The 16752-nt window shown below is 35.9% G+C and overlaps 1 protein-coding gene across 12 annotated transcripts in view; it reads left to right on the top strand.

The window, feature by feature from the left end:
* Positions 1-16752, top strand: part of LOC106876311 (uncharacterized) — a 184161-nt gene that overhangs the window by 95229 nt on the left and 72180 nt on the right. For 4 of the 12 annotated variants that reach the window (XR_016243857.1, XR_016243859.1, XM_089361122.1 and 1 more), the window contains one exon: positions 14146-14451. Coding sequence is in view for 8 of the 12 variants with exons in the window: in XM_089361122.1 (XP_089217248.1) it covers positions 14146-14451 (306 nt within the window). In the remaining 4 variants the exon portion in view is untranslated. Of the gene's footprint in view, positions 1-3603; positions 3679-14142; positions 14452-16752 lie in introns of all 12 variants that reach the window. The other 8 variants (XR_016243856.1, XM_089361117.1, XM_089361115.1 and 5 more) reach the window with 3 other exon arrangements.

The following is a 16752-nucleotide window of genomic DNA, read 5'->3' as shown; positions in this document are numbered from 1 at the left end:
TCATGTTTTGATATCTTAAGGTATCTGTCTGTCTGCCTTGTGGACATTATCTTAAACTAATGATGCAATTTAGCTAACAAACAGCATTATTTTCAAAGACTTTGTAAGTTCAAAGACTGGTATTGTGGAAATACAACCATTTTATACTCGTTTTGGGAATGCTCTTGGAACATAAAACTAAAACTAAAATCACTTTGAATGTTTTTACTAATTGTTTTTATGAATGTCCTAAAAATATAAAATATTTTATCACATCATATTAAATTATCTTTATTTACAATTGCTCTAAACTGGTATGTGCCTCCATTGGTTGTTTTAAATTCGATATGTTTGTTCACTTGATTTTCTCTTACATCTATTTACATATTGCTTATCATATTGCTCGTAAATTTCAAATGCTTTACAAATTCAGTATTTTTTTATGTGATCTGTTTTATCGACTGATATATAATAAAATGTTTTGTGTGCACTTTCTTATCAGATATGGTGGAAATGATCCTAGGAGTGATTGCTTAAATAAGCAACTATTGCTAGCATCATCATCATCATCATCCTCATATTTGTCATACTATGGCCATATCATGTTAAAAACCTGTTTCTCATCTGATCTTCAAACGTCCTATGCACATTGGCCCCTTAAGTAAATAACTACAACATAAATCTGACCTGAATCAGAATAGTAAAGTTTAACCCTTGACATTTATTCCATTCAAATTATTTATTCATGAACATTAGGGAAGTATTTTTTAAATTTTTTCTCCCAGTGAATATTTAAAGAATTTGTGGAATTTTTTGTTTTAGAGTTGGATGAATCTGAAAATTTGAGAATTATCTTTTTTTATTTTTCCTTTTTAAATTTTCTGTTTGTGTGTTTTGTTTCATATAATTTTTTTTTTTCCCACTGCTGAGTATTTCTCTACAAAGACTAGATTCAGTGAAATAAAGACATAAAGATGTATTAGTTTTAGCCTGGAGCCATGCTGCTGTCATTTTATAATGCATCGCTTGGTACAAAAGTTATATTGCTGCTAGTTAATGACAACCACTCGATTATGACAACCATCTGACACCTATCAATTCTTACTGTGATTTGGTGGGCAAAAATAACTATTCCACTCAGGCTAGTTTGGTTAGAAAAAAAAATGAGTAAACCAAGAAACAATATCTGCTAAAAACTTGGTGTTGATACCTTCAGCTGGCTCTGCCTTCAACTGCAGATGTCTTCACAAAATCTTAACTGTCGAATGGAGACTTCAGTTGAAAGGATTTTGTAAGAAAGTGGACCAAATACTAACTAGTAATAACCAAGCAATAGCTGGGGATACCTAAGCAGTTACTAAGCAATAGTAGAAATAACTAGTGAATAACTAGTAATAATTAAGCAATGACCAAATAATAATCTGTAGTAACCAACAGAGAAAAATAATGAAGATGTATAGATTTATGCGGCAAAATAGAAACAAGGTCATTTATAAGCTGTAAAATTCCCAAGGATCTTGCAAGTCTGTGAATATAATAAATATAAACAAATTCTTGATTTATATTTATCATCCTTCATTCTATCAACAAACTAACCTTGTGGAATCTTTCGAAACCTGACCCGTCATAGTTTTGTACCCTTTTTTCATACTCATTCCAGTAAGAATTGGTCATCTGTCTGATACATTTATATATATGTTATTTTTCTAAATTTTATCTTTTGTTTATCCAGTTCTTCCTGGTTGTTGGTTCTTAATTAATTCTTTAGTCTTAATCGTGGTGATTGTCGTGATGCAAGAAATAGTCAAGTTCATAACTTAGCTTGATTAACACTAGTGGCTATTTCATTTTACTTATATTGTCAAGGTTCCTGAGAAAGGCATAAATATCACACAATCTCCTATTCATCCAGCATAAATTTCACTTGAGGTGGTGGATTGGCTGAGGTGTTAAAGCAGAGGATAAAGTGTCTTCTGGTATTTGTTCAGTTCTTGGTGTTCTGAGTTCAAACCCTGCCAATGCTAGCTTTGCCTTTCAGCCTTTCAGGGTCAATAAAATATCAGTCCAAGATACTGGAGTGGTGAAATTGTTAGAGTGTCTAATAAAATAGTAGTATTTGTAGTATTTGTTCCAGGTTTACGCATTTTGAGTTCTCGGGGTATAAGAGTGAATTTCTTTCCTAGTTTAACTCACTTCCACCTGGTCCTTGGGTATCTCTAATGGAGTTGAGTGTGTTGCAAGCATTCAGGCTGGGTCTCCAGTTGCAGGATAACTCCTTCCTTTTCTCCTCTCAGTCTCAGAGACTATTGAAAGGTAAGAGGTCATGAATACTGCCCTTTCATCTACCTGTTTTATGTTCAAACCATCCAGATTCAGTCTCTCATACTTTTCCTGCAATGTTATTCTAAAAAAATTAACAATCACCTCATCGAAATCTCAAAGTTATGAGATAATACATGATTAATTTAAAACAATGTGAATAAATAAACATAAGATTTGACAGAGTATTCTGGATGTTAAAGGGTTAGAGATCAGTAATAGACTGATGTTGATTGAGAGTAGTGTCGCCTGGTCTTGCAAAATTTGTGCTTTAGCTTTCGTGAAAAGATAACTGCAGATGATTGAATTCATTGGGTATTGAATTCCCAGTCAAGCAGTTGATGGTTCATATCTTGTTATTTGGACTATGATATATGCATTTCAAAGTCGTGTAATGTCTCTCCACCTAACTATAAATAGCTTCCATATGCTAGTTTGTTGTTTAACCTGAGCTCAGTTCTATCAAATATTCCTGTAACCTAAGACATTCCAGCCGTTGGCTTTTTTATTCTTGTTTCCTCCCCTCCCAGTTTTAGCTATAGTGTCTCTAGGATTATATTTTATCCAATGTATCTCTAGGACTATATCATCTTGTCCAGTGTGTCTCTTATTTTGAGTGTGGTTTGAGAAAGGTTTGCTTACTATTTCTAACAGAGTGACTTATCATGTAAAGGAGTATCTTACTGGCTCATCTATAAGGGCAGGAGATTTCAATGCTGTAAACTGCACCAACAGTGAGTGTACAATTGGCAAGACTTCTTTTCATAAGTGCTCAATACCTAGCTCAATTCCTTTTTTCAGATAAGGCATGGAGAAGGACAGTTCAGTAAAGCTGACTTGCCCTTAGATACATTGCATAAAGATAACGTTTCCTATCATTTCATGGTTCCCTTGAGGTCCCTTTATTTCACTTGTAGAATGTCTTTGAGTAATGAATGAATGTCTCAGCATCTCATTTTATTTCTGCTATAGATCTAAGTGAGATCATGTGATTATGTAATTGGTGTTTAATTATTGCTACAATGAAATCCATTTGGCCTCATTCGTTGTACTTAAATTAATGATGAGAAAACTTGCTAATGACAAATAGGACAAACCTGCTGCAATGTTAATTTATTATCCAACTTCTGTAGGAGTGATTACAAAGTTTATCTATTGTTTTTTTTAATTTTATTTATTCATTACTGTATTTTATTATTAATTAGTTTCTTGCTTGCTTCCCTTTTCTTTTTTTCCTTTTCACTTTTGTTTTGAGTTTTTTTTTTTCATTTCTCTATTGTAACACATACAATTCTACATTGTCAGCTCTCGTTGAACCGTGAAACAAGAACTTCAGATATGCTGAGAAAATACCTCAGCATAGCAAAGGCTGTAAACATGGTATTCTTAAAGCTTCGATTTTTCTCAAACTCTTTCCCTACCCCGTCTTTTTTTTATCCATTTCTAACCTCCTACTCGTCATCTTCGTCCACCTCTTCCCTTCTTCTTACTTTGACAACTGTTCATCGCATCATGATCTTATTCTCTTGTTCATGTCAATATCTATCTCTAGAATATCTAGGTACGGCTAGCTAGCATGCATGGCTTTCATAATCTCTTTTTCTTATCATTATTTTGCAGCTATTCTTAAACTCCAGTGAGGTTTTCCTCAAACTCCTGTATCAGTTTTTTTGCTATGTCTTCCATCTACATTTTCTCTTCCTCCTCTTCTTGGCACTTCTTCCTCCTCTATTGCATTCTTTTTGTGATCATGTTCGTGTCAATGTCTCTCTACCTAGAAAAATTGGGGTATGGCTACCTTTCTAACATGGTCTTCATTAGCTTCTATTTCTACAACTTGCTTGCTTTCTGTTTCATTTCATTGAAGCAAAGTTTCGTTGTTTTTTTTATTCTTTTTTTTTTCCTTTTTTTAACCTCCTTATCTTCTTGTTTGTTCATTATTTTTTTTTTTAGCAGACTATTTAATTGCTGCCAAAACCAGAGTGCCATTTTTTTTTCTAAATATATTGGTATATTTCTGTGATAAATTTAAACTATGATATATATATATATATATATATATATATATATATATATATATATATATATATATATGTGTGTGTGTATATATATGTATATACATATATATATATGTATATATATATATATATATGTATATATATATATATATATATATATATATATATATATATACATATATGTATATATATGAGATATATATATATATATGTATGTATATATGTATGTATATATATATATATATATATGTATATATGTATGTATATATATATATATATATGTATATATGTATGTATATATATATATATATATATATATATATATATGTATATATATGTATGTACGTATATATATGTATGTATATATATCTTCTACAGGCTCTTTTTTTGCTGTTCGCTTTTCATCGTATTAAAACTTCCCAAGTCAGATACTAATATCTTTATTCCTTAATAACACCACTTCCCCCTCTCTCACTTTCTGTCTGTCTGTCTCTCTCTCTCTCTCTCTTTATCTATCTATCTCATTAAAATTTCTGTTAAATTACGTTTTCCATTTTCCTTCTACCTTTCTTTCCCATCTTTACACACATTTCTTTCTTAGGTTTCTCTGTCTCTGTCCCCCCCTCTCTCTCTCTCAATAAGTTTCTCAGATTTTGTTTTCCTTTTATTTTCTTCTACCTTTGTTTTCCATCTTTATACACATTTTTTCTTTGGCTTCTCTCTCTGTCCCCCCTTCTTTCTCTCTTTCACATACACTCCTTATCTCTTTCTCCCTTATTTTCTCATTCTTGATTTTCTCACTTCATTGCTTTCTCTCTCTCTCTCCCTCTCTCATTTATCATTCTCTTTATATATACCTCTCTCTCTCTCTTCCTCTCTCTCTCTCTCTCTTCCTCTCTCTCTCTCTTCCTCTCTCTCTCTCTTCCTCTCTCTCTCTCTTCCTCTCTCTTCTTTTTTCTCATTTACTGTTCTCCATTTCGACCTATTTTTTCCTCATTAAATATTTCATCAATTTTCTTTCTCAATTCTACAAATAGTGCTCCACACTTACAGAGACCCCACCACCACCACTAACCATTGCACTCCTTTATTACTGTTACTTTATTCACCTTTGCTCTTGAATCTATATGCCCATCCCCATCTAACTGCATTCAACCCTTTTGCTTCTCTTCCTATCATTGCTTAACATTTCTTCAAAACTTTCAGATTCCTGTTTTAAAATCTTTCCCCACCACTGTTACCTTTAAGCAGGGCATGCATGCGCACACTCAGATACAGACTCCACAATTAGCACGCAAACAAAAATCATGAGTATGCAAGAAATTTAATAATTTCTATTATAGACACATGGAAAGTCAATAAATTGGAGTGTCTGTCTTTAAAGCATTGGATAGAATTTTCTTGCCTTTTCTTTTCATTATCTTTTCGTTTGTTTAAGCCCTATAGGCACAGGTATGGCTGTGTGGTAAGAAGCTTGCTTCCGAACTACATGGTTCCAGGTTCAGTTCCATTGCATGGCACCTTGGGCAAGTGTCTTCTACTATAGCCTCAGGCTGACCAAATTCTTGTGAGTGAATTTGGAAGACTGAAACTGAAAGAAATCCATTGTGCATATATATATATATATATATATATATATATATATATATATATATATATATATATATATATATATATATATATATATATGTGTGTGTGTGTGTATGTATATATTTGTGTGTGTGTGTCATGACTTGACAGCTGATGTTGGTGTGCTTATGTCCCCATAACCTGCAGTTCGGCAATAGAGACCAATACAATAAGTCCCAGGCTTACAAAGAATAACTCCTGGGGTCAATTTGTTCAACTAAAACCCTTTAAGGTGGTGCTCCAGCGTGGCTGCAGACAAATACCTGAACCAAGTAAAAGAATAAATGAAGGCTCTCTATGGAGCATAGGCCATTGATGACTTTACTCCACAGTTCTTGACTCTGTTTCTCTTGGATTGGATCCCTCCTCCTTCAAGTCCTGTCTCAGTATCCTACTTTCAGTAATTTTTAGGGTGTCCTCACTTTCACCTTCCTTATGGGTTCCAGGTCAGGGTCTGACAAGTAATCTAGGATGTTGATTTCCTAAAAGTGTGGTCTATCCATCCCCATCTGCTTTTTTGATTTTGTTGCACCATGTTACATGATACCCTGGGGGGAGGCCTTCCTCTCCAGGTCTTATTGGTTTTGAATTATTATCAATGCTTCTGTAACTTCGATTTTCTCAAGGTAAGGGTGTTGACCCTTCATGAACCTGTTGTTACCTGTGGGAAGAGGTGGTCATTATTGGCCTGGCCTCTATCCTTTGACTTATCCAGCATGCAAGGCCCTACCGGGAACTTGCTCTTTGCTAGCATAACTTTCAGGATCATTGAAACACACTAGCCAGTACACTGCATAAGGACTGGGCTTTGTGGTGGATTGGATACAATACCTTGTGGTGTCTGTTCTAACTCTCAGCACCCAGAGTTCAAATCCCATTGGTATCAGCTTTACCTTTCATCCTTTCAAGGTCAGTCATGAAGTGGACTGGTAGGACTGCCAGAGGGTTGGACAAGATGCCTTGTGGTGTTTGTCCCACTTCTTTATGTTTTGACTGCAATCTCTGCAATGACACTGATTCCCAGCTGTAGCAGTCCAAGTTGGTGTCCTTCTCTTTGGATAAATATCAATATTATCGGAAAGGACAGACTTAATCATCATCATCATCGTCGTCATCGTTTAACGTCCGCTTTCCATGCTAGCATGGGTTGGACGATTTGACTGAGGACTGGTGAAACCAGATGGCTACACCAGGCTCCAATCTGATTTGGCACAGTTTCTACAGCTGGATGCCATATACGGGGAAACTGTTAGCCTGATAAAATATATAAAATATATATGTTAGCCCAATAAAATATATCCTATCAACCTTGATGTAAGGATTGGTGACCCTGTCATAAAACAGTGGTTCAAAAAGAGCTGTCCAACTCATGCAATTACCATGGAAACTTGGAACTTGAAAACCGAAAAAGGCAGGGTGCATATTATGTACTCATGAATGCACTATCTCTGCAAAACAACCAGTCAGTCTCTACTGAAATGATCTCTGATCATACATCTACTCAATTTACTATTGCTACTACTACTACTACTACTACTACTACTACTACTACTACTACTACTACTACTACTACTACTATTACTATAACTTAATATCAGTAAAATATCAAAATGAAAATGGTTGGAAATATGATTAAGGAGAATTTCAAATTGTTAAATAGCTTGGTCAGAAATATAAGATCCTACCCCCATCCTCTTTTTTCTTTTTTATAAAGTGGAAAAGATTTATGTTATTTTTATTTTTTTGTTGGCAGTTGGGGAAGGAGGAAAGGTGGTGGGGGTGGTATGTTGCCTTGGCCCTTTGTCCCTGCTGTCTGCTTCTTTGCATCGCATCATAACATAAACTTCGTAGTTTTGACATGTATGCCAAACTGCTGCTACTAACCAATCCACTGCCACCAGAGAGAGAGAGAGAAAAAAAGTCAGATAACTGTTGAGTTATTTATTTAGTTACTTTTGAAGATGTCCAAACACACAGAAATGCATTCTGGGATTCATAGCTGGATTGACAAGACAAGACAGAACTTGTCATTTTTCAAAATATTGCCTTGTAATGTTTTCTTTTTGCAACTTTCTTTTTATTTTTACTTTCTAATATTTTTCTATCCATTTATTCAATATTTTATTAGATATTTTTTTCTCGTCGTATCTTAATACTTTTCAACTTTAGAAATTATTATGAGTGGGCACAAGCATAGCCTTGTGATTTGAAACTTCATTTCATAACTATATAATAGTTACAGGTTCAGTCACAGTATAAACCACCTTAAGCAATTGTTATCTATCATGGTCACAGTTTGACCAATATCTTTCCAGTAAAATTTGGTAGACAGAAAGTTTATGAAAGTCTATTGTATATCATTTGTTTATTTGTTTAATCTGCTGTTTTTATTTGTTTTTATGCTCACGTGGCCTAGACTGGAATTAATTTTTAAGGCAAAATTTTATGGCAAGATGCTCTTCCTGTCACTAATCCTCACCTGTTTTTTCTTCATATAAGGGGTCTTCTGTATTCCAGAAGTCATTTGCTATGTCAATATGGAGAGTAAACATCAGCATTGTTTTGTTCAGATGTTGACAAGTGAAATATCAATATTTCAATACATCTGTGCATATATAATGGTGCACATGCACACAGAAACACAAACACACAATGAGGGTCATGATAATTTCCATTTGCCAGACACGCTCACAAGGCATAGATGACCAATGGCTAAAATAGAAGACACTTGCCCAAGATTCTGCTAGTGGGACTAGACTTGAAACTACATGGTTGCAAAGCTAACATCTTAGCCCACACAGCTATGTGTGTGTGTGTGTGTGTGTGTGTGTGTGTGTGTGTGCATGCATACAGACATGTGGGAAGTATTTTTCTTAATATTTAGGGAGAAATTGTTCTGAATTTCTTTTTTATGTCTTAGAAGCTGAAGAGCAGCATCAATGAGTGTTGTATCTGACATTGACGGTTGCATGTGGTTGATCAGGAGGGACACAAGAACAAACTGCAACCCTTGGATGACTACAATATGGAACAGCACATCAAGTTATTGTGTTTGCCTCGATTGAAAACATTGCCCAAATATTGCAAAAGGCACCCAAGGGCCAGGTGGATAACACATTAAGCCCATCCAAGCTACATTTCCCTCCATATTACATGTTAGCTATTTATGGCTATTCTGCTGCTCAGTACTCAGTCACCTACTCATCACTCCATTGCTCCCATTCTCTCATTTAATATGTGAAGAAAAACCTGCTCTGCTCTGGTCCCTTTTCTCATATTTTTACCCATCTTTTTCTCCCCCTATCTCCTAACATAAAGTTGCTCCCTTGGGGTGTGTAGTCTTACAAACTTCAACCAGTGTTGGTGGCACGAACAATTTGCACCCAGTACTCTATATGGTGGATGATGTTAGGAAGGGTATCCAGTCATAAAAAAAACTATACCAAAGTAGACACTTAAACATGACACAGCCCTGAGAGCCATCAAATTCTGTCAAACCATCCAGCTCATGCCAGCATGGAATACGGTCATTATATGAAGATGATGGGGATAGACCAGGCCGTTCAGTATTGCATATTTTTGCCATGGTGAGACCCAGAGTATTGATCTACTGACTGTAATCACAGTGAAACACAAATCATTGATGTGTAGACTATAACTCTTCAATGAGCCAGCGACCCTGCTTTCAGCAATATCTTCTTAACTTTGAGACCATTTAACTATACTTAACTCTATCACATTCTGATGTGTTCAGACTAGTTTTTTCGACTTGTTTGTTAGAGTCACAGTGTTTCCCCCATTGTGCTTTCTGATCATTTTTAAAAACAGTCGACTGCAGTTTCTCAGAACTTTGCATTCAGTCCATCGTGATAGATTGATTTCATTGAATAAAGAATTCAGTTTCAAATTCAGCAGGCTTCAAATTCAGCAAGCTTCAAAGATAGTCAGGGAGAACACCAATAAGAGGACACTAGCCCTATTATTATTACTACTACTATTATTATTATTATCATTATTATTAAGGCAGCAAGCTGGTAGAATCATTAGCACGCCGGGCGAAATGCTTAGTGGTATTTCGTCTGCCATAAGTTCTGAGTTCATATTCTGCCGAAGTCAACTTTGCCTTTCATCCTTTCGGGGTCGACAAATTAAGTACCAGTGAAACACTGGGGTTGATGTAATCAACTAGTCCCCTCCCTCAAAATTTCAAGGCCTTGTGCCTTCTGCAGAAAAGATTATTATTATTATTATTATTATTATTATTATTATTATTGTTATCATCATCATTGTCAAAACAGTGAGTCAGTAGCATTTTCTCCATCTTTACATTCTGAGTCCAAATTTCACTGAGGTCGTCTTTGCCTTTCATCCATTTGGGGTCAGTAAACCCAGTGTTAGTTAACTATCAACCTATAAGATACAGGTTTTGATGACAGTGTAAGAAACCATTATTATCGCTGTTGCTATTTGTGCAGTGAATTAAGGCATTGGACAAGACGCTGAGTGGCCGTTCTTCTGGCTTTACGTTCTGAGTATGAATTCCCCTGAGTTCAACTTTGCCTTTCACTCTTTCAGGGGCAATAAATCAAATACCATTGAAATAGTGGAGTTGATGTTGACTTATCCCTTCTAAAATTACTGACCTTGTACTAAAATTTGAAAGTGTTCTTAGGGCAGTGGATTAACAAAATCACAGAATCTTTAGAGCATCAGACAAAATGCTTCTTTTTTTTCTTTTATTTTCTTTTTATGTATTTGCTCCAGTCCTTTACATTATGAGTTCAAGTCCAACCAAGATCCACTTTGCCCTATAATCTTTCTGGGGAGTCAATAAAATAAAGTACTAGTGAATTACAGCATCATCAACTCCGGAACATCAATTTTGAATCCTTGGAATCATAAGGCCAGTAACATACTTTCTACGATGTATAAATGGCCATGGTCACATCATTCACCCTGGAAAGAATTCAAGTCTGGACTGAAATAATGTGAAATAAAGTGTTTTGCTCAAGAACACAATGCATTGCCCAGTCCAGGAATCTAAACCTCAATCTTGCAATCCTGAATGCAATACCCTAACCACAGGGTTGCACTCCTTGTAAAATACTGAGGTTGAGTTAACTGATTAATCCTTCCACCAAATTTGTGGCCTTATGCCAATGTTACCAATGGTTGTTGTTGTTGTTTAACCCTAGGTCAAACCTGATTGACTAGACCAATGATCAAATCATATTCCAGTCCCATTCTTGTATTGTCTTCAGACTTGATGCCTGATCCACATGGCTGAAGAACAAGCGAGCCAGCAGACTATATCCTACCATTTGCATAGTTTGTTTACTCAGTTACACCCACAAAACTTTGGTTGTGCCAAAGCTATGAAATAATGCAGTGATTCTCAATCACTTTGATGTCTTGATACACTAGTGGTCAAACAAAAATTTACTGACACACTTTGCATGGATCATTTTCTTTTTTTTGTAATATTAATATATATATATATATATATATATATATATATATAGGGAGAATTCACAAAAAAACAACAGACGAAGACAGGTGATGTAGAAAACAAACAGATGTATTAGTATAACGCTTGAGAATTGAAAAAGTCTTTAACGTTTCGAGCCTACGCTCTTCCATAGAAAGAAACAAGGAGAGAAAAAAATGTGTGTAGTACTTAGCAATCTATCATGGTGATTGATATATATATATATATATATATATATATATATATATAAAATGCCCAACACTGCATAAATCAAAAGGACAGGAATAAATTTGGTATTAGAAAGCCTGGCTCTGAAAGAAATAATCAAGTAAACACATTCTTTCTATGCTTTGATTTGCAGCAAAAAAAGAAAGGAGAGTCTCTTGACAGACTGCTTCACAATTTGTTGGCTGCTCCTCAGAGAAGATATACCAGGTTTTGTTCCCCAATCAATAACAGAGAATATTCAGCTGTCATGTAGAGTAGTCATAAAGTAGGTTATCAACCATAGTTAGTAGCTTAATTTGCATATTTGGGCAGTGGTGTAGCTAGAGTGTGCACTGCCTGGGGCAGTCCTTAAGTTTGTTATCTTCCCCACTTCACAGGGAGGGGTACATTAAAATCACTTTTATTTCAATACAAAGCTATACAGTTTTATACAGCAGACCCAGAAGTGCCGCCCTCAAAAAAGTGGTACACCCACCACCACCACCACCACCACACTTCTTTATTTGTGCTTTTGACAGCTAATCACTAATAAAACAAGAAGTATCTTATATACAACACAGCATAAATCAGGACGACTATCATAAGCAGAGAAGGAGTGTGTTTACATTCTTATTTGTCTCACAGCAAGGCTTTCTAATATTTAACATTAAATATATTGGGTCATCCCATAAATAATGTTTTTTTTCAATTACATGAACCAAAAGTTGGAGGGGGACAGGATAAACTACCTGCATCAACTTGCTATAAAAGCAGCTAGTAATTTTACCTTCTACTTATTCTTAGCGCAAATTTTGAAGAGTGCAGTCTGATTTTAAGTTATGTTTTTTCAAAGCTATAATAGAAGTGACAAAGGAGCATATTTGGCATATCTTGCTTTATGAGTTCACTAAAGGTAACAATGTAACAGAAAGTGTGAGGAATATTAATGCAGTATATGGGGATCAGACAATAAGTGTAAGCCAGTGTCAATGGTGGTTCCAGAAATTCCAAGCCGGAAACTACAGCTTAGAAGACAAGCCTCATACTGGAAGATCTGTAGAGCTCAATGAAGACATCCTGCAAACCTTAGTGGAACAAAATCTCATTGTAACTGTTGTGGAACTAGCAGAGAAGATTGGATTTGGTCATTCAATCAATCATTCAAGTCCGCGCTTGAAGAAAAAAACAACTATCTTTGGTTCCTAGATGAAAGGTGTTCTTCCATCAGGATAATGCTACATACAGCGAGGATGATATTCCAAAGGCTGGGGTAGTTTGAATGGGAAACGATGCCCCACCCACCATATTCGTCAGACATTGTCCCATCTGATTATCATTTATTCCACAGTCTTCAAAATCATTTGGATGGAAAAAATATGAATTTTGTAGACAAGGTCAGAATAGTACTAGAGGAGTATTTTTCATCATGGACAAGTGAATTTTTGGAGAGAGTCTATCTGATAGATGAAAGAGCTTTCTAGAAAATGAAGGATAGTATATTTTAAATATAAAAAGAACTCTGCTTATCTTAATTTCGAAAAATGAAAGAAGTATAAAAAAACCGCATTATTTATGGGATGACCCAATATTTTAAAAGAAAAACACTACTGTTTACTTTGTATTATTATTATTGTTGTTATTGTTATTGTCATTATTATTATTATCATTATTATTATTATTATTATTGTCATTATCATTATTATTATTATTGAGTGAGAGAGCAATGCATGCCATCAGAGTGACAGTGGGGTATAAATATGTGAAACCCAATATATCCATCATGACTACCCATCCGATACGGGTACATCAGGCACATGCATCACAATCATATGTACATAACACGGTGACCTTATATCAAGATAAAGAGCACATGACCTTGCAGGAGGTGGAATGCCAGTTAGAATTTTCTTCAGGTCAAGTAGCCCATTCCCACTGAAAAGGTCCCTGGAACGGGTTTGTTTAAGGATGATAAATGAAACACCCATGTTTCCTGAGGTGGAAAATACTCAATACCCATGCAACAATCTCAAAATCCTAGCTGTCCCCAATAGAGCAGATTTTTGGGCCTGCTCTGCCCTCATCTTAATTCCAGTTTCTACAACATATTTCTTGTACCTGGTTGTTAGTGCTCTGAGTGTCCCTCCAACTACTGGAATAAGAGTTACTCTCTTCATTGCCCACTTGTTCTTGCGATTTTGTCTTTTAGTAGTCTCTATTCTTCCATCTTTTCCAGCTTTTTGTCAGAGTGGATAAAATAAGTACCGCTCAAAAACTGGGGTCAATGAAACTAACTAACCCCTTCACCCAAAATGTCAAGCCCTGTGTCTTTTGGAGAAAACATCATCATTATAGATATGTACCAGTTAAATACTCGGGTTGATGTAATCAATTTCCCCCTTTTTGACCTAGAGCTAAACATTAATAACTACTTCTATAAATCTATACTTGTTTTATTTCCAGTTTTTATTTTTTTTTTTTTTCTCTTCATTTTTTCTAATAAAGCAGAAAAATGCTGGCATTGGTGCAGGAGCCGGAGCTGGTGGTGCTGGTGCTGGTGGTGCTGCTGTTGGTGGTGGTGGTGGTGCTGCTGCTGGTGTTGGTGCGGGCGGTGCTGACACCGGAGGCATTGGTGCAGGTGGCCTGGGCGGTGCTGACGCCAGAGGCATTGGTGCAGGTGGCCTGGGTGCCGGTGGTTTAGGCGCTAACCGTAATGTAAACCTGCCCGGTCATGCCGTAGACAACAGGCAAAATGTTGGCATGGAAAAACTTAATGCTTTCGAAAATAAACTCAACCCAAACCATATGGAACAGGTATGTTAATTATTTTGATTCTTTTTTTTTTTTTTTTTTTTTTATGAAGCAAAATTATATACTTTCTCAGAAACTACACATGCATGTTAAGTATTTCAGCTCCACACACATTCATTTCTAAAAGGGATGCCTTGAAAGAACAGAGATAACGCAAACAGAAAGGACTCTTTACACTTAATGAAGAGATGGCAATCTTCCTAGTGGTGGTGCCCTGATAAAAGACACTGGATGCACTCTGCAAGGTAGCTGATGAACAAACAGACACAATATAAGGTTGACAGAATGCTTTTAGCCTTGCTGAGAACTTGGTAAACCTCTCTAGTACTGGTGCCATGACAATATCCACACCAAGCGAATTTTATGTTTAGTGGTTGGTGAACCTGTGAAGTCGCATGGCTCAGTGGTTAGAGCATTGAGCGTACAATCGTGAGGTTGTGAGTTCGAATCCCGGACCGGGTTGTGTGTTGTGTTCTTGAGCAAGACACTTTATTTCACGTTGCTCCAGTTCACTCAGCTGTAGAAATGAGTTGTAGCATCACTGGTGCCAAGCTGTATCGGCCCCTTTGCCTTTCCCTTGGATAACACTGGTAGTGTGGAGAGGGGAGGCTAGTATGCATGGGCAACTGCTGGTCTTCCATAAACAACCTTGCCCGGACTTGTGCCTGGGAGGGTAACTTTCTAGGTGCAATTGCATGGTCAGTCATGACCGAAGGGGGTCTCAGCAGGTTGGTGAACATGCAGCGACAACATAGAGAAGACTATTTTGTCTTGCAAAGGACATGACAACCTTCCTAGAGCTAGTTGCCTTTAGTAAATATTACCCATTTTGTTGCAAGCATTCATGTCAGGTCTCTGGTTTGAGGGCACCCTTCCTCCTTCCTTCTCACTTGTCTCAGAGGCTCTGTGAAGGGTTGTGAGTACTGTTTTTCTTGTGGCTAAAAAATAAATGAAGTGAAAAAATGCTAGCTCACATTACAGTACTGTAGTAGTTCATAAGTTCAAAGAATGGGCAAGAGGCAGAAATTTAAAAGTCATTCTGGTGAAAAATCCGATATTTAGTAACATCTGGATTGAAAGGCAGGATTTAATATAGTATAATGAGTACAATTAATACATACACAAAAGGTTGTTGTCATATGTATGACACGAAAGATATGTTAAGGCTATTTGTGCATTTAAATAATTGAAGATATGGTGTTACAAGTGATACACGTAAACTTTCAACAAGGCTGCATATATAATTACACAGTTTCAGCTACCTGTAATATTGTTATAGTTTTAATGAATTCTGATGGGCAACATATGAGGATTTTGTTCTTTCTTTCTTTCCCATTTTTTTTTTTTTTGTATCATAAAATTTGTGTTCATTTTATTCTCATCTACTGGATATAGGTTGAATATTTTTTACACCTTTCCTACATGTCTCATTTTTATCATGAAAATTTTCTCTTTTTATATATACTACCTTCGTGGTCATTGTAATGAAACCATTATAATACAGTAACCTGCAGATCAGTAACTTTATTAGGATTTCGATTGAAAGCCAATATAAGAAAATAGTTTTTTTTATCTTTTTAACATATTTCCACCTAACCATTGCTGATTCTCTACTGAGACGAAGACAGATGATGTAAACAACATATGGATGTATTAGTTTAACGCTCGGGAATAGAGAAAGCCTTTCACGTTTCAAGCCTACGCTCTTCAATTGAAAGGAACACAGAAAGAAATAAGGAGAGAAACAAGGAGAAAAAAATATAAATGTAGTGGTCAGCCATCTATCATGGCGAAAATATAGTCCGTTAAGAAAATCTATATTAGAGATAAAAGCAGTATTTATACTGATAAGTAATGTTTATTGCCACCTAAACATGGGTGTTCTATAAAAAAACAGATGATACTGCTCTTCTAACCCCAGGAGGATGCCTACTCCAGCTGGTTATTCAATGTGCTTCATACTCAATATATATTGCAAGTGGGGAGAGAACTTCCCGCTATTCTAGCTCTGAAATCACCAAATCATGTGATCTTGACCTCATTTTGGTCAGCTGAGTATGCATCACAGAAGATGACCAAAATAATGTTTCAAAGGGCCAGCCATATCACACTCTGTGTGACATGATGAATCTCCTTCAGGACTATATGAAGGGTACACGTGTCTGGAGCGCTCAGCCACTTGCACGTTAATTCCACGAGCAACCTGTTCCATTGATCATATCAGTTAGGACCCTCGTCGTTGTAACTGACGGGGTGCCACTTATAAATATATTTATATATATATATATATATATATATATATAT

The sequence above is a fragment of the Octopus bimaculoides genome, chromosome 12 (genome assembly GCF_046866305.1).
Source record: "Octopus bimaculoides isolate indiv1 chromosome 12, ASM4686630v1, whole genome shotgun sequence".
Classification (NCBI taxonomy): domain Eukaryota; kingdom Metazoa; phylum Mollusca; class Cephalopoda; order Octopoda; family Octopodidae; genus Octopus; species Octopus bimaculoides.
This window is presented reverse-complemented; position numbering and strand designations above follow the sequence as displayed.